At 45.5% G+C, this 18,784-nt stretch overlaps 1 protein-coding gene across 1 annotated transcript in view; it reads right to left on the bottom strand.

The window, feature by feature from the left end:
* Positions 1-4,875: 4,875 nt before the first annotated feature.
* Positions 4,876-18,784, bottom strand: part of CNIH3 (cornichon family AMPA receptor auxiliary protein 3) — a 98,463-nt gene continuing 84,554 nt past the window's right edge. Inside the window, 4 exon segments of the mRNA XM_029593091.1 lie at positions 4,876-7,262; positions 9,172-9,315; positions 10,528-10,549; positions 10,552-10,639. Of these exon segments, the coding sequence (XP_029448951.1) occupies positions 7,235-7,262; positions 9,172-9,315; positions 10,528-10,549; positions 10,552-10,639 (282 nt within the window). The 3' untranslated portion in view covers positions 4,876-7,234.

The raw sequence follows: 18,784 nt of genomic DNA on the forward strand, positions 1-18,784 counted from the left end.
CGCATTGAAGCAATAAAATATCTTTCAATCAAAACGTTTTGTCCAAGTGAAGTTTATGTGCACTTTTGGTACAGCTTAGAGTAAGACATTTTTAAACACAATACTGCTGTATACATTTTTCTTCTATAGTTTCTCAGGAACAAGAAACATTTGGATTTTTTTTAACTGATAAGGCCAGTGAAGGGTGGTGCTTAAACTTTTGGGAGTCAAGCACAGGATGTCTCTAACAAGCTACAGCTGAGTCATACATCTTGTTGAAACTGTGAGTTCTAATTAGACCAACTGGCTTTTCAAAACCTGATCTAGAGCCAGAATATGAGAATATAAGGAAATGGCAATTATAGTGTCTTTAGACCACCAGATAGAGAGCACCTATAGACATCTCATCTGAGGGGAGGAGGGTTCTCCTGGCTTGTATTGTGTCCTTTGGTCTCTTCATAGATACATTGATTCACACAGGGGAACTGTGATGGAGGTATCTTTTTATCGCCTTACCAATGTCAGGAAGTATTTCTTCACGGAGAGGATGGTGGATGCCTGCAACGCCCTTCCGGAGGAAGTGGTGAAGACCAAAACTGTGAAGGATTTCAAAGGGGCGTGGGATAAACACTGTGGATCCATAAAGTCTAGAGGATGTGAATGAAGAGAAGAGGCACGGGGGTGGCTTGCTTGCAGGAATGACGGCTACTACCTGAAGATTAATATCCTTATTCAATAAACATGCACACAGTTAATGTGACTCCAACATTGCTCTATGCTTCAATGGCAAGAGGAAATGTGGAAAAAAGGATTTGCATCCACAAAAAAGCAGGTGAGTAGCTTGCTTGTTATGGCGGTTACTACCCCAAACCAAATAAGCCTGATACTTCACATTCAATGCATATCCAGCATAGCTCTCTGCTTCAACGGCAGGGGAGAATGAAGAAAAGATGATTTATATTCAGACAACAACCAAAAAGGAATGAATTATATAGTCTGGGTAAACAAATAAGTATGGGTGTAGCTTGCTTATTACGGCGGTTACTACCCTGAATCAATTAAGCCTGATACTTCACTTGGAATACATATCCAGCGCAGCTCACTGCTTCAATGGCAGGGGGGAATGAAGTAAAGAGGATTTATATTCAGACAACCAACAAGGACTGAATTGCACAGGCAAGGTAAACAAGCGTGGGAGTAGCTTGCTTATTACGGCGGTTACTACCCCAAACCAATTAGCTAGATACTTCACTTAGATGCAGCTCCAGCATTGCTGTCTGCATCGATGGTGGGGGTGGAAGGGAATTGGAACCAAAAAGTTACTTATAAGGGCCAAGAGTAACAGATAAGTATAGAAACATAGAAATGACAGCAGAAGAAGACCAAACGGCCCATCCAGTCTGCCCAGCAAGCTTTTGTACTTTCTTTTCTCTCACATACTTACTGTTTCTATTGGCTCCTACCGTGTTTCCCCGAAAGTAAGACAGCGTCTTACTTTCTTTTTACCCCAAAAAGTCCCACTATGTCTTACTTTCAGGGTATGTCTTATATTGGAAAAAACCTGTAAGACATCCCCCGAAAGTAAGACGTAGTGTTCAAAAAAAAAAAATTTTTTTTAAATACCTGTCGGAGGGCCGCGTGGGTCCAGGCGGCCGGCGGGAGCCGGGTGGTCGCGTGTTAAATCTAGGCCGCGGGCGGGTGGGCGCTTGTTCCAGGCGGCGGGGGGACGCGCGTTAGTTCGAGACGGCCGGCGGGCGGCCTCGTGTTACATCTAGGCCGGGTCGCACAGGCGCGCATTCATTCACTGCCGGTGGGGGCTGCCGAGGCAGCCCCCACCGGCAGTGAATGAATGCGTGCACAGGCCCACAGCGCCTGTGCGACCCCTGCGATTCGGCGCTGGGGGCTGCCGGTGGGGGCTGCTTTCGGCGCTCAAGGCAGTCACATGCCGTGACGTCACAGCATGTGACTGCCTTGAGCGCCGAAAGCAGCCCCCACCGGCAGTGAATGAATGCGCGCCTGTGCGACCCGGCCTAGATGTAACACGCAGCCGCTCGCCGCCCGCCGGCCGTCTCGAACTAACGCGCGTCCACCCGCCCCCCCCCCCCCCCGGGAACAAGCGCCCACCCGCCCGCGGCCTAGATTTAACACGCGACCACCCGGCTCCCGCCGCCAGCCGCCTGGACCCACGCGGCCCTCCGACAGGTATTTAAAAATAATTTTTTTTTGAACACTACGTCTTACTTTCGGGGGATGTCTTACATTAGCCGACCCCCCTAAAATTCCCACTACGTCTTACTATCAGGGGTGTCTTACTATCGGGGAAACACGGTAGTAACCTTTTTTTATTCTATTTCCCTTCCACCCCCGCCATTAATGTAGAGAGCAGTGTTGGACCTGCATCTAAGTGAAATAGCTTAATTTAGTTAGGGGTATTAACCACCGCAATAAGCAAGCTACACCCATGTTATCTGTTTATTTAGACTATGTAATTCAGTCCTTGTTGATTGTTGCCTGAATATAGATGCACCTTTCTTCATTCCCCCCTGCCATTGAAGCAGAGAGCCATGCTGGCTATGCATTGAAAGTGAAGTATCAGTCTTGCTCCCCTGCCGTTGAAGCAGAGGGCTATGCTGGATATGCGTGAAGTGTCAAACTTCCTCCCCTGCCATTGAAGCAGAGAGCTATGCTGGCTTTGCATTGAAAGTGAAATATCAGACTTGCTCCCCTGCCGTTGAAGCAGAGGGCTATGCTGGATATGTGTGAATTGTCAAAATTTCCTCCCCATGCCGTTGAAGCAGAGGGCTATGCTGGATATGTGTGAAGTGTCAAAAATTTCCTCCCCTGCTGTTGAAGCAGAGAGCTATGCTGGATTTGTGTTGAAAGTGAAGTATCAGGTATTTTTTTGGTTTGGGGTAGTAACCGCCGTAACAAGCAAGCTACTCCCCTGCTTTTATGTGGTTGCAAATCCTTTTTTCCACATTTCTTCTTGCTGTTGAAGCATAAAGCAATGTTGGAGTCACATTATTGAATAAGGATATTCATCTCCAGGTAGTAGCCAACATTCCCTCAAGCCACCCCCATGCCTCTTGTCTTTATTCACATCCTCTAGACTTTATGGATCCACAGTATTTATCCCATGCCCCTTTGAAATCTTTCACAGTTTTGGTCTTCACCACTTCCTCCGGAAGGGCGTTCCAGGCATCCACCGCAGAGCTAGGCTGAAAACCAAAGAGGCCACAGGACAGTGTTAGAGCAGAAGGCTTGGGAAAGCCACAGAGCAAAACCCGAGCAGAAGGCTTGGGAAAGCCACAGAGGAAAATTAGAGTGGAAGAAGCCACAAAGCTTTCATAGATGTGGGGCCAAACAGGGAGCAGAGTAGACTTGATGACAATGCCCTGAGCTTAACCAGGGGCAGGGTTAAGTAGTTTGGACCTTGCTGAATCATGGGATCACGGTGGATATGACTGGAGAGGGTAAGAGCAGCTCCCTGAGGGCCTCTAGTGGTTGGGAGGCTGCATAACAGGCAGAATCACAACAGGGGTGGGTTAGCCAGCTCCCATCTAGACCTGGTCCTTTATGTCTGATATTGTGGTATTCTCATGGATCCCAGAAGCAAAGCACAAGCTAGGACTGCACTTTATATATCAGTTCATGAACGACAAGCGCAAGCAAACACTCTTGTAGGTCCAAGTATTTTTGCATTAAATAATTTTAATCTTGAATATGGCAACTCCACTGTTTAAACACACAACATTTCAATATGATTCCATGGGTCCCCCAACATGGATCCCGTGTTTCGCCAAACTGGCTGCGTCGAGAGGGACAGCACGGGTAGAAAATAATTCTCTCTCTAGACAGTGTACCAGTGCCATATTCAAGATTAAAATAATTTAATGCAAAAATCCTTGGACCTACAAGAGTGTTTGCTTGCGCTTGTCAATTCTCATGGATCCCACCATGATATGGGAGTTAGGCCTCATCTTGCTATATCACAGAGTTCTCAAGACAGTCCAGTATTAACAACTTCCTATTCTTGAGTGGTTGAGGATGGCAGATCCTTGAAAAGCTATCTGTGACTAAAAAGCAGCCTTTCACAAAAGCACGCATCATCAAACCTCTCATCGTTCGAGCATTGAATATGTTCTGCTGATTTCTACTTTTGAAGACATTGTTGAAAATAATGTAAGGCTTGAGCCAGAGATAAGCAAGTCATACTTAAAAAAATGTATAAAACAAAAAAAAAAAAAAAAAAAAAAAAAGAACTTGGCGACATTTAATTCCCTTCATGCTCTGCTTGTAATCTACAGAAGAAGAATCCAACATCTCTTCAGGTGGTTTTCTCTTGAAGCAAAAACGTGACACTAGGCTGCCACAGCCAACTATGCATACCCTGAAGAAAGCCAGCGAGCTACTTCTGTTAGGGAAGCATAAAAAAAAGTTGCAATTCACAGTTAAAAAGCACGTTGAGCAATAGGCCCATGTTAGTCTTACAGTGATGCAAAACTACCGGTAATCAGTTCCAGTGAATCAAATGACAATTTGCCTTGGTTCAATGCCTTTTATCTAAGCAAGAGCCTGAAATGCTTTCTCATTTTAATATTAGAGAAATATAAATGAGGCCACCATTGGAGTGGAATGTTTGGCTATCAAATATTTTGCATGAAAGCGTCCAAAGGGGAGACAGAAATAGGAAGAGAGTGTTATTAATAACTAATTGCAGTGTGGTAAACTAAGGCACATGGAAACAGTAATTCTCCTAAGGTCACCCAGAGTCATTAGGAGAGCAGAATTTGAACTCATGAGTTCCAGGAGTTATCCTGACTGGTAACTCACTGCTCTAACTACTAGATGATGACCCCTCTGCCCATCAGTTCAAAACAAATCAGTTCAAGTCTATCAAATTTGACTTTGTTTTTTTATTGAAAGCACTGATTATTCAAATAAAACTGTCTCACGGTGATTCAGCAAAGTGGATCAGAATCACAGTCATGCTGTAGTTTGTAATTTGGGAAAAAAAAAACCATCCTAGATTACTACTTTGGTAGCTAACGACTGGACACGCAAAGCATTTTCACATAGACATGAAATGGGGGAGATCCCTTTGATACATGAATTATCCAGTGCTGAAAATCAAAATGAATGCAAGAATAGATGTATTATAATGTCATAATACTGCATGTTTTGTAAGAAGGATGTAGTTTCAGGCAAAAGAGCAAACAAAAACTGTAATAGGTTCTTATATCAGAAAAATATCATTTAACTCTGAGTAAGTAGATAGTTTGAAGTCCCTGCTTTCATGCTGTACATTGATTATTGAAATCCTAATTTATCATCTAGTGGAGTAGGTGTCTGTGTGATGCCCATTTCCAATTTATAACTACATAATTTTATTGTAACTTCTTGGTTTCATTGCACTCGTTCCATGTTCTTGTTTTCATCCACTCCCCTTGTTAATTGTAAACCAGCATGATGTGATTCTATCACGAATGCCGGTATATAAAAACCCTAAATAAATAAATAAATAAATATAAATAATATATTCCATTTTCTAGCTGAAATGGAAACATTGATATCGCCAGATCTGTCAGTTGTGACGGTGGAAAATTATTGTCCCTTGGAATGGAACTGTGGTCTTCAGAATCAGGGTTGCCCTCAGCTTTTTGGCTTTAAGCAAAATGATCTTCTCAATTTTTATTCTGTCCTCCCAGGATCAATATTTTCCATCACTGACCTCCTTAGAAGTACAAATTTCCCACATGCAGGGAATGGATTAATGACTGGTAATGAGATAGATAGGAAAATACTGTCCAGGGGGGGAAGGGTGTAGTGACCAGCACAGGTTCATATCTCCTGAAGCAGAAAACTGGGAGGGCAGCGTTGCCTCCAGGGACCTGATTCACTTAAGCTTTTTTCAGACAGGCACAGAATTTGATAAAAAAAAATTAGTGGATCAGGTCCTGCAGGTATATAGTATGTCAGTATCTGCAGGTCTGGATTTATATCTCATGCACGCCCAGGCACAAGATCATCAGCGTCTTCCCCTTCTCAACAGGAGGGTGGGGGTGGAGGGTTTTGAGAGGATCGTACTGAAGTAATGATGAAGGGTGAGGCCTCGTCCCAAACTTACCCATTTAATATTAGCACTGACGTATTTATAATTTTTAAAATAAGCTTACCTACCCACTTATAACCCATGGCGCCCCTAAGCTCATGTCTACTGTGCCCAATGGGAAATCCGGCCCTGAGCATATATTCACTTTGTTGAATCGGTTGTAAGATAAAGGAAAAAAAAAAAGGAGCATTGATGCAGTGCGCTGACAGTGCAGAAATACACTATGAGGTCCATATTCAGACACAGTCCGAGTTAGCCGGCTAAATGCTTTTGAATATGGACCTCCACATCTTGCTCATCGCCTTGTTAGTGGATTTTGCAAATAAATTGGAGGCTGGAGGCAGGTTTCTCCTCCATTCACTTGGTAAATCGCGACTTTACATGTAGAATATTTTGAACAGAATATGATAATACAGATTGTCTGAGAACCCACTGCAGCAACATTAACATTGCTTGCTCATGAATTATAACTTATGTTGTAATCAGTTCTGGCAGAGGCGGTGTGCAGTTGGGGTCCTTAGTTTGATGTCAGGGTCACGTCAGGGTTTCCAATGTGACTCTCTCACTCTACAGTACTCTTATAAAAGCAACCATCAGGAAAGCTACCACCCAGATTTAAAAAATCTGAACGTGACTTCTGCAATTTGGCTTGCTGATAAAAGGTTCACCAAATGATGGGGGATGTGTGCCAGTATTGGATGTCATTTTGGGGGGAAAAGTCAGAGGAGCATCAGCCTTGTTCTTTACGTGCTGTAGTATAGTATTCCACAGTCACGTTACTGTTCACTGCGACACTGTAAAACCCACCAGCCATTTTTTTTGGCTGTCTTCAACAGAACTGAGGTGTTTTGACTTTGCCTCCTGCATCATGCTCTTGTGCTGTCCTTATGCTTCAGAGCTGCGGTTTGAATAGCCAAAACAATCTCAAAGGGAGGGAGAAACATGGGCCAGCTCCAGTGAATTCAGCTCTCCGCCTGTTCACTATTATGTTCACAGGATGTCTCTTTCCTAGATTGTGCTGGAGGCGAAATTCGGGGGAGGGGGCGTCCAACAGCATCTTCTTCTGCTTGCCATGATCAATGTGAGCTCTCATCCTTGTCCTCTAACCTTTCGTGCTCCCAGTCTTTAAGGCTGATTTTTGAGTTAAGAGCTCACTAAAGTGTAGATCATGCTGGATTGAAAGGAGAAAAAAAAAAAAAAAAAAAGAGACAATGAGGACACTTTTGCTGAGGTTATTTTAACCTTTTAACATTTATTCATACATGCAGCAGCCCGGTGTGCTGGCTCTGTGCATGCTTCTTTTCCTAACTGGGCCCATTTTCCTCTTCTCTTTAGCACAGGGCTATAATGAGCCAACACAAATTAGCATTTACAGTAAAAGGAGGTGAAATAAAATTTGTTAGCAGTTTATTGTCACTCCATAAAAATAGAGTCTGGATAGTTTAATAGAGTGTGCGTTTCTGATGCCTTACTGCAGTGAGCAGAGAATCCAGACCTTCACAAACAATACATCATTAACATTCAGGAGTTTTGTAAAGAGTGTTTGCCTATTTCTGTGGGAGGGTAGTAACTTCACATTAAAGCTCAGTATGTGATGGAGAGACCGTGACAGGAAAGACGACACAATAGCCAGCCCAATTCATGCCAGAGGCGGATCCTTGAAAGCCACCCCGCTTCTCTCCCTCCCTCCCCCTCCCCCCCATGACTCTGATCCTTATTTCCCCCCCCCCCCCAAATCTAATCTCTGCTCCCCCACGCCAGTCCATCTCCCTGCCCCCAGGGCTGGTGCAAGCATATTTAGCAACCTAGGCAAACCTTTGCTCATTCGCCTCCCATTCCTCCAACTTTCCTACTGGCTGCAGTGGCTCCGGCACAGTGCTCCCTGCTTTTGTGCTATGGGCTCTGGTACTGCGCCCCTCTAGATCTCACTCTGGCAGGATTTTGCCGCCCTCAAAGTCTTGGCGCTCTAGGTGACTGCCTAGTTTGCCTGATGGAAGCACCGGCCCTGCCTGCCCCCATCCCTTTTCCCCCCCCCCCCCCCTCCTCCATTCCTCTCTATTCCTTCCTACCCCTGCACCAGTCCAGTCCTCCCTCTTCTTTCTCCTCTGCCAACCCCAACCCAGGTTTAAGGGCTGTGATAACACATAAGCAACAGCAGCTGCTCTCAGTGCACAGAACTGCACCCTCCTGTCACCCCGGCTTCTTGATGATGTCCGTGCCGTTCCCCAAGTCTCAAGTTATTGTTAGGCATCCTATTGCATCGGCTTGCTGGTGGTCTCCTACTGCTGGAAACTTGACTCCCAGTCTGAGGGAGAGTAAAGTTTCCAGGGCTAATGTTAGTCTATGGATGGAAGCCCAAATTCCAATGCCAGGCCCTATAGTCAGGATTTGATGTGCAGAAAAATTGATTTATGCATACAAAAAATGCTTTTTGCACTTATAACCTGAAGACATGCACAAATCATATTATACGCATGCTAAGTATTTTCCTTATGAACATGTTCAGGTTTAACTCCTGATTGTATTCGCATACCATTAGCTCACACCTTCAGTATTTAAAAAAATGTTTCAGAGTGATATCAATCCCAATGTTAGGAGAGAAGATCCTTGGGAAAATAAAAAAAAAGTCCACTCTCCTTCCCACCCAGCAATCTCAATCTTTCTGTCCAACTCTCCCTCTCCCGGCCTGAGCTGCCTGTCCACCCTCTCCCCTTGCTAGGCCATTGTCTTCCTGCTTCTCGTGCAGCCCAAGCCTCCTGTCAGCCTCCCCCCTACCTGTCCATCGCCTCCCAGCGGCAGCCGGAGCGCCTCCTGTCAGCCTCCCCACCTCTCCCTGTAGCTGGAGCAGCAACCCATATAGAAAACCAGTAGGTTACGATCCCATGTGGCCTGCGAGGTCATGACCATACATTTGTTGATTCTGCTGCACTGTACATAAATCTCTTTTTTCCCCCATTATACACTTATTCAAAATTCACCTAATTGGGTAACCAAGAAACTAATGAAACCAGTGTGCCATTGTTTTTAGACTATTAAATACCGCAAACATTTCTGCATGCATATGAGAGGCAATCACGTACCAATAAAGGTAATAGAAGAAGGAGAGGAGATAGAAAGCAAGCTTGCACCAGGCCTCCTTCTGACAGTAGCTTAAAGTAGCCGCATTCATCACCACCGGTGGGTCATATGCTAATTCCGAACTATCTGCCGGGCAATGGAAATACCTGAAGGAGAATTAAAAGAGTGCTCTGGATTAGCCTGATTGCCACTCTGGGAATCAGTCGTTAAAATACAGTTTGCTTGGGTCAGCCCAGAGGAGCTTTGGTTCCGATTCCCAGCCCTGGTCTTCCGTTCCCCGGGTTGGCCGGGGCTGGGGATGGTTGCAGGGGCAGCGTTCACAGACCCTGGCGGGGAGGGAGCTTATGCTCATAATGCGGTAGCGACACCTGGTGGCCGGATTTAACACCCCCGATTGCAGGGGTCAAGGAGGAAGCCCTGCTGCATGCATGGCCCCCTGCAAGGGCTGGACTAAAATAAACTGAGAAGGGATAGACACATGAAGGGGCCTGGCACCAGTTTCCAGCTCTGGTTCTGAGCGAGTTGGAAACAAAAGGAGCATTACGGAGCTGCTGGGTCAAAATACATTAATCAATCAAGCCTGGATTTTCGAAGGCCTTAAACCGGGGATTATGCAGGTGGCTGGGCCTTGTGCGCGCTGCGCTCATTTTAAAACAGGCCCGGCCACGCACGTAAACCGCTGTACGCACACCAGTGCTGCGCCCTGAAAAATGGGCGGGCCGGGGGGGGGGGAAGAGGCGTGCCGGCAGCGGGCTGGTACGCAGAAACTACTTCTGGTATGGAGGAGCAGTAAGTGATGAAATAAAAAAATGTGGGGTAGGTAGGTAGGGGTTAGGGGGCAGGGAGGAGAGGGGAAAGGGAAGAAAGGTTAGGCAGGGGGGTAGGGAAGTTCCCTCCCAGCCCGCTTCCCTTAATTGGAGCGGACTGGGAGGGGAACTGGGGGGGGCCCGATTGCGTCGCCGCGTGGATTTCCCGAAAATTCACCCCCTATCCCCCCCGCACACGCGCGTGTGGATTTTAAAATCCGGCGCGCACGCACGGACACGGCGATTTTATAACGTGCGCGGCGCCGGATTTTAAAATCCACACGCGCGTGTGCGGGGGATAGGGAACCGCGTGCACATGGATGCGCGCGTGGCTCCTTTTAAAACCGACCCCAAAATAAATAAGATATAATTTGTCCATCCTTGGCCACCCTGCTAAAAAGTTTCCTATTCTTTCACTCTCGGCTGGCTCGGCTCAAGCCCTTTGATGTGATCGATGCTGCACGGGGCTCCGAACAGGCAGCTTATCTGCTGGAAAAGTCCATAAAGGCCAAGCAGGTCACCAACGAAAACGATCATGAGAGAGAGACTCACCTCCATAAATGGTAGAAAAGCACGGCACGTTCAGCCCCAGCGTCAGCCATTCTTCCGCGCACAGAAACATTATACAGAAAAGGCTGTGGATGGAATACTCTGGCAGCACCAGCTAAAAAGAGGCAAGAAACAAAGCATCACCACAAAGCCCATTGACCTATTTTTTCCTGCACCGTCCTGGTAAAACAATTTACATTTTGTTGGAATTGTCCTCTAGGCCCCTATTTGTTGTGGGGGGAGGGGGGAATGAAATCCTCTTAAGGGGAGAAGGAAAGGAGCACAAGCTTGACTGAAAGGGGGCTTACGGGATAACCGGCATTAAAAACCGGCACAGTATGCGAGTTACCTGCCAGTTTTAAATGCCAGCAGTAGGTTGGCATTTAAACACGTCTAGCGCACCAACTAAAGATGTGAAGGATGCAATAGCGTTGCCCCTGGCCATGCTGAAGACAGTGTGGCCATGGTAAACCTGCCGCGCTCTGCATATTAGGTTTCCCCGTGCTAAGTAACTCAACGAGAAAGGGCTGGTTAGTGTGGGGAAACTTCACCCCCCTCCCGACCCCCAAACTGATCCCTCACCAGAACAAGAAGAAGGGACCCTGGACCCCCTGAAAAAAAAAAAGAAAAAATAGATAGGACTCTGGACTCCTAATCATGGCCTCCAAGTTGCCCCTGAATCTTCGCTGGCTGGAGGAAGCCATATTCCCTCCTGCCAGTAATGGCGCCAAATCAAAATGGTGCCACTGCCAATCTGGCCTGCATGTGCTTGGTGTTGAGTCATAGCGTCAACGGTGACATTTTGGATTTCTTTCTTCATTAAGGCTTCATGGATAACTTGGAGGCCATGGATGGGGTCCAAGGGATGGGCCTGGAGGTAGAGAGGTCATTTGAAGAGGGGCCTGGAGGAACCTGTCCTTCTTTCTTTTTTTTTTGGGGGGGGGGGGCGTGTAAGGGACGCGGGTGGGCTGAGGGGAGGCCAGTCTTTATGACTGTGGGCTTCAAAGCCATGTTTCCAGGTCGGTGGTGCAGATTAACTTTCCTGCCTTAAGTGGCTCAGGTTATCCATTTTAGGCATTAACCCTTTACGTTAGCCCCTTGTAATGCTTTTCATCCCCTCTATTTCCATGCCCGTTAGCATTGCCATCAGAAAACCGGCAGCAATGCTAATATGCATGCATTAACATGGACATTGACATTAGCTAATGCCCTCATTGACATGCGTCTAACGCGGGCGTTAAGTCAACATTCCTTAGTACACAGGACCTTAAATAACTTCAAAAGTAAATTGGATACATTTATGTTTTTTAAGAGGAATAAATGTATTGTGGGTAAGACAATGAAAGTAAACTCATGACCTGGGGACTTAGCTCACTGACATACTAGGTTTTTCACCGCTGCAAAGTTGGCTTTCACTAACTTGGATTACCACACAAAGAGGATGAACTTGATGGACCTCAGATCTTTTTTTCAACATGACCAATGATGTAACTTTGTATTTCAGTGCCAGGAGTGTTTGTACTGTGCAGAAACCTGCCACACTAACTGTATTTTCTCTTTGTTAGAATTCTTGGGTCACCTTAAGTTCATGTAATCGGGGCTAGCTCGAGCCTCACCAGTGCCCTTTGCTAAAATGGAAATTTTCGGCCCCCACCCTATGAAATAAACCAACTTCATTTGTGCCACCGCCCACCGCCTCCAATCCTCCAACCTTCCACCATTCCCCTTTCTCTCTCCTCCCTTACATTCTAACCCTCCCACCTTCCATCCTCTCCCCTCCCCTCTTCATTTTCAACCCCACCCTCCTCCACCTTCCAATCTCCTTCATTTTGCATTCCTCTCCCTGTGGCCCAACCAGCAGGCAGCGGTGGTAGGAGAGCAGCGCTGGAGGCCCTGGCACTTTTTTTTTTCAAATAACAGGTTTATTGAGACTTTTATAAACGCACAAACAATAAGTACACTCATTTTATTTATGAATGTATATGAACCGTTCTGAACTAGTGATTCTCATATGGAATTATGGTATATAAAACATTTAAATAAAATAAATAAAGTCCACCAGGCAAAACCACAAAGGCAATAAGAAGCATACATAATATAAGGTGGTGCATAGTTACATTATAAGTTCAAGGTTACATTATAGGTTTGTTCATAATAACGTAAACCTACAATTAAAGATTCTCAAAACTCTCAAAATTAGCAATAATCCCCCCCTTCCCTATCCCTATCCCTCCAGTCACCCCAACTCCCCCTAGACCAACATCTGGATGGTGTTAACAAAATAGACATGCAAGTAAAATTAGAAGCATAAGATAACCTCAAAAGATAGTTACAGGCAAAATAAATTGGGCATACATTAAGCGTATTTATCCCTGCATCAACGGCAGGGGGTGGCAGGAAATTCGAATCAAACAATTACCAACACGGGCCCTGAACTTGGTGGCCAGTAAAACAGATAAGTTTAGGAAAATAAGTGTGGGAGCTTGCTGGGCAGGCTAGATGGGCCATTTGGTCTTTTTCTGCCGTCATTTCTATGTATCCCATATTTGTTCAAATTTACACAGCCTATGTCTTTTCAAAGCAGTTAGGTAGCTTAATCTGCACACAGTGTCCAATCTCATAACCACTTTCTCAAGGGGTGGAGCAGTAACTGTTCCAAGAAAAAACTATTCACGGAGGGCTGCTAAGTATATTTGCTGAAAAAGAAGCTGAGTATATTTATCGGGGGTTTACATCTGGAATATTCAATAGAAAAGACTCAGGGTCCAATTTACTGAAACTCCAGTCAGTTCCAAGGCTAATATTAGCACCTCTTCCCAAAATGTCTTAATTATAACACATTCCCACCAAATACGGCAAAATGAACCTTTCAGGCCACATCCCCTCCAGCAATCATCGTTCACATTTGGAAATAACTTTGACAGTCTCTCTGGGGTCAAGCACATCGCAGCAGTACTTTATACACTATTCTCCTTAAGCGTTAACGGATATCGAGGTTTTACCTGTAAAAAGGAATCGACTGGTTCCATTCCTCCTTATAAAAGGTCTCACCCAAGTCTCTCTCTCATGATTCTATATGAGATGATCTATCATAAAAAGACTGGTTTACAAGCACATATATTTTTCATATAGTACCTCTAGCTCGATCTGCAGTTTGGCACAGGTATTCAAAATAAGGCTTCCCCTTGGACATCTGAGATTGGAATATTCACAGATTATAAGAAGTGAGTAATTTGTAAATAGGCAAGGTACTCTTCCTATTTACAAATTACCAACATGGTAAAAACTTATCAACCGGTTTGCATTCCACATATGTTCCCACTGCACAATCCCACAATCTCTCCATCTCTGAAAGGAATGCAAGGAGGAATAAGGTTTAAAATTGGTTATTATGGAATAGTTCTGTGGAATAAAAATAACTTCTCTTTCACTATTAAATGCTTATGCCACTGATTCCGAATATTTAATGGGTTTGAGCATACAATGGTGACAAGGCTAGACAAGTGCACCATGTGCTCCTTGGGTTGCCAAAACCTTCCATCTAATGGCAGGTCTCCAGCACAAAACTGTTCCATCAAAACCCAATGCTTGTTAACCTTACTGTTGCAGCACACCAATCTATTATTGGCCTAAACTGGGGCCGCAACATGATACCACATAAAGTTAGGAACATTTAAGCCACCTCTCAATTTTGGTTGATATATTACACTTCTCTTTATTCTTGGAGGTCTATGCTTCCAAATATAATTGAAAACATGCCATTGCTATAGTTTAAACCTTAGAGTGGAGATCTTAATGGGCAAAGTTTGGAATAGATATCCCAATCGAGGCAAGACATTTATCCTGATCACCACAATTCGAACCAACCAAGGAAAAGGTGGGATCTCTCCCACTTAAGTAAATCTGTCTTGATCTTATCCAGTAACGACAAATAGTACAATGAAAATAGATCTTCCTCCTTATTGCCTAGAAGTATCCCCAAATATTTATCATACGTGTAGCACAATTAAATGGAAATCTAAATTTAATATCATCTATCAAATCGATGGGCATAGTAAGATTCAAAATTCCGACTTGTCTCAATTTATTTTTGTTGCGTGTGCCACCCACGGCAGGCCCCACATACGGGACTCACTTACCCACCAACTTCCAGCTCCTGCTCCTGGTTCGACCTCCCTCGCGGCAGTAGGCAGCCACCTGCGCACCCAAGCTTTCCTCTGCCATCCCCGGCTCCTCCGCAGACTCCTTTGGTTCCACGCGGGAGACGCCGCCCTCTAGGCGCGTGCACGCCCCTCTGGTTTTTAAAGAGGCCGCGGCCCCGGATGATGACATGACTGGGTCCTGGTATATAAAGCCGCGGGCCTAGCCAGCTGCTTCCTTGCCTTGGCAAACAGGTCTCCACATTTGTGTGCTCGTTGCTTGTACCTGATCCTGTCTACGTCTCCTGGTTCCTGCTCCTGTACCTGGTCCTCGCACCCTATCATCTCAGATTGACTTCTGGCTTGACCCCTGCTTCACCTGACCATTCTTGGACTGTCTCCTGGTTTCACCATTGCTCGTTTGACCGCCTGTCTTACCACAGCCCTCTACTCTGGACTTCGCTTCACAGGCTTCGGCCTGCTACTATTCGGACGGCCCCCCTGTCTTGCCTCCCGTACTCCATTGGCGCCTGGGTCTCCGGATCTCTGCCTCGTGTGGACTCGTCCTCCCTGCTGCCACTTGCTGGTCCCTGGCTGAACCCATCATCGTACCCAAGGAGTCCTTGGATGGAGGCCCACCTAAGACTAGCCAGCCCCGGTACCCAAGGGCTCAACCTGCGGGGAACGAGGGCTGGTATTGGCGAAGCTCCTGCCGGCCTCCGTCGTTCAGCCAGCTCCGCCTTCCGACGGTGGGGACCCAGAGGGCTTGCCCTGCGGGTAGCGTCAACCTCACCCCGGGCCAAGGGTCCACCTCCAGCGCAACAATTTTGAAACCTGATACATTGCTAAACTTCCCTAACTCCCCTACTACCTTTGCCAAAGTATTCTAGGATCAGTTAAAATGAATAGGATGTCGTATACAAAAAGTGATAGTTTATATGAGGAATCACCAATCTGAAATCCCTTCACCTCCATGTTTTCCCTAGTAATTCTAAAAAAAAAAAAAAAAAAATAGCAAAGAGTTGAGGCGAAAGAGGACAACCCCTTCCCACTTGAAAAATATTAGAGTAGCCCCCCCCTTGACTTTTATATAAGCAGTCGGAGTGCATATAATTTATGCAACCAATTGATGAAGTTTATTTATTTATCGAGTTTTATATACTGTCATTCGGTTTCACCATCATAACGGTTTACTGCTGAAGCCCATCTTTTCCATGATTTTAAAGAGAACGCATTTCTCATTACAAATCTGTAAATAAGCACCGAGAAAGGAAATGTACAGACAAGCACACATTTTCAGTTCATTCAAAAGGGAAAGGAAGTTAAATTTATATCTCCTTGACAGGAAATTATTATGTGTACAATTAGCCATTAGAGCGAGAGGTATAGGACATTCTATGACATACCAAACATGAGATGGTGTAATTAAGAAAAGCCAATAATATCCCAAGGGTTAAATTATTTCACACCTACTATATGTTTGCATGGCATGTTACCTTAATTATCATATCTTGTGATATTTTTGAATGATTCCAATTCTAAGCATATAAAATGCAATATCAAAATTTTAAAGCAATCAATGAAGCATTTTCTATAGAATGTTCCTAAAGGTAGAGATGAAACAAGGATATGCAGAATAGAAGGTCTTTTGCATGTCTACTTGGTCAGGGCTTGTGAATTCATTCTGATTATAGACAAGCAGATCTAACAATGTCTGTCTGCAATGTACAAAATACCTTAACCAAAGAGGAAAAGCACAGGTTATTAGTCTATTGATCTCTCTGTGTAATTGGTCATATGACCTAATCAATTATTACCTAAACCCCATCTAAGTACACCTGGAATTAATTGACCCAGAAACTGGCCAATTTAAAATAGCACAGCGTACCTCTAAATCTGCCAGGAGCGTCCACAGTATCTTCTGTCATCCGTTGCGATCTCATTCAGGTAGTTGTTACATGATTTTGGGGGCCACCCGCTTGTCAGAGTACCTAGGCCGGCTTTCATTGTGTGTTCAATGTCAGGCTCAGTGTGGCCTGCATGACAACACTCCACAGGTGATTTGGGTGTTTTTCCACCCTGCGATGAAGTATGGCCTCCGGTCTCCCACTGGCGCTGTAGTAGAGCTTGCTAATTATTTTTAGGTATCTGGAACAGTTAAACTCAGGTGTGGCCTATACTCCCCACCCACCAGTGATACAAGAGGTGAAAAACAAAGCAAACCTCCGTTTCCAAAATCTATCCTAATTCTTTCCTACAAAGAAAAAGTACTCTCTGAATGTTGTGAGAACATACGGACAGCTCATACCAGGGACACAGAGGATAGCAATTAAGAACTAATAAAATCACATCAATTCAGACTTTATCATGTATGTGAGCAACAAAACAGTGGCATCTGCAAAGTACATATGTAACTAGGAATCATCATAAAAATATTTCATCATGATAGTCAGTTATTACATTTCAGATAGAGATAAGGTGCTTCATAAAACAAAAAGAAGAAAACATGAGGACAGGGCTAGGGCACAAATTCTGAGTACTGCAGTCCAAAAGTGAAAGGTTGAAGGGGTCTTTCTGTGCTTCCCTCCAGCCGGTCCTAGTGTGTGCACTTCTTTCAAGACAGCGTTCTCGAAGCAAAACCTTTGCACCCCTATCATTAAGTCAGATGCATGTGTATGAAGTTAATACCTGATATGAAATAAAAATTCAAATTAAGTAAAAGAAACTATACGACAGGAGAGGAAATCCCTCTCTATAATTTTTGAAGCAAAAAGCAATAAGATAAGAAGGAAGCTTATCTCATCCTTTATATCAGATCTCTGTATAAACAGCTACAAACATCTGCTTTGTTCAAAGAGCAAGGCACTCGGAAACTAACGGCAAGTTTTAATTCATTCTGCCATACAGATTTTTTTCCCCTAAATAAGCATCTATAATATTTCATTACATAGAATAGGGATAAAAAATAAAAACTTATGAACACATTTAGTCTCGTGACAGGCGTTCCAGTTTGTTGATTCAGGACCAGAAGAGTTTTCTTTTAATCTCGCCTCCCCTTTCTTGTAGCAGGATCTTCGCTATCAGACAAAAAAAGACTACACTGCACATCTGCCTGGTGCCGAAATGAAAAAGGAAGTGAATCAGAGAGCAAGGCCCGATCACCTTCATGGTTCCATGGCAGGTCCTGGGTCGGCCTCCCTAGCGGTAGTTGCCAGTTCTTCTAGGCCCCGGCATCCCGCGGCAGTGGTCGCCGGGTCTTCCACTGCGTGTCAGGCCTCATGCTGAGGCTCGGCGTCCTCGGTGATGTTGGCCACAGCGCTACGCACGCGTGGACCACCCGGCCTCTTGTAGGGCCAAGGGTGGGTCTTAGCTCTGTGGCGCGCCCTGATTGATCCCCTGATATAAGGAAGTCCCTGTCTGTGCTTCCTTGCCTTGGCAATCGGGTCGGCTTGTATGCTAGATTGCCTCTGCGTTTGTTCCTGCTCTTGTCTTGTTCCAAGTCTCATTCCAGGATCCTTCTGTTCCAGTCCTGTTCCTGCATCCTAGTTCCTGCTCGTCCTGTTCCTGTGTTCGTCTGTACGTCTCCCCAGGTAGTACCTCCAGACTGTCTTACTGGTACTTACCTCAGCTTGTTCCTTGACCTGCCTGCCTGCCTCTATACCTCAGCTTGTGCCTCGACCTGCTCGCCTGCCTGCCTGCCTCCCAACCTCGGCCTGCCTGTGACCTCGTCTGACCTCTGCTTTGTTGACCATCCTGCGGACTGACTTCTGGATTCTGACCTTTGCTCACCTGACTTCGTCCTTAGATTCTGGCTCTGTTCCTCGCCTTGTCATCACCTACGCTATTCTGGTTCTCCTTGCTCCAACAGACCTCTAGTCTCTAGTCTTGAACCCGATCGCGCTCTCCCTGTGTCTGTGGGCACGCCGGACTTCTACTCTCCCAGGAGACCCTGCGAGGCCCACCTAAGTCCAAGTGGCCCGGGTCCCTACGGGCTCCTCCCGGGGGACCTCGGACTTCCAGTGGTGAAGCTCATCTTAGCCTCTGTCTCCTCCAGTGCTCCGCCCCCTGGGGGCAGTTACCTCCTGTTCCCTATCAGGAGGTGTCTCCCCACTGCCCCAGTG

The sequence above is a fragment of the Rhinatrema bivittatum genome, chromosome 3 (assembly GCF_901001135.1).
Source record: "Rhinatrema bivittatum chromosome 3, aRhiBiv1.1, whole genome shotgun sequence".
Taxonomy (NCBI): domain Eukaryota; kingdom Metazoa; phylum Chordata; class Amphibia; order Gymnophiona; family Rhinatrematidae; genus Rhinatrema; species Rhinatrema bivittatum.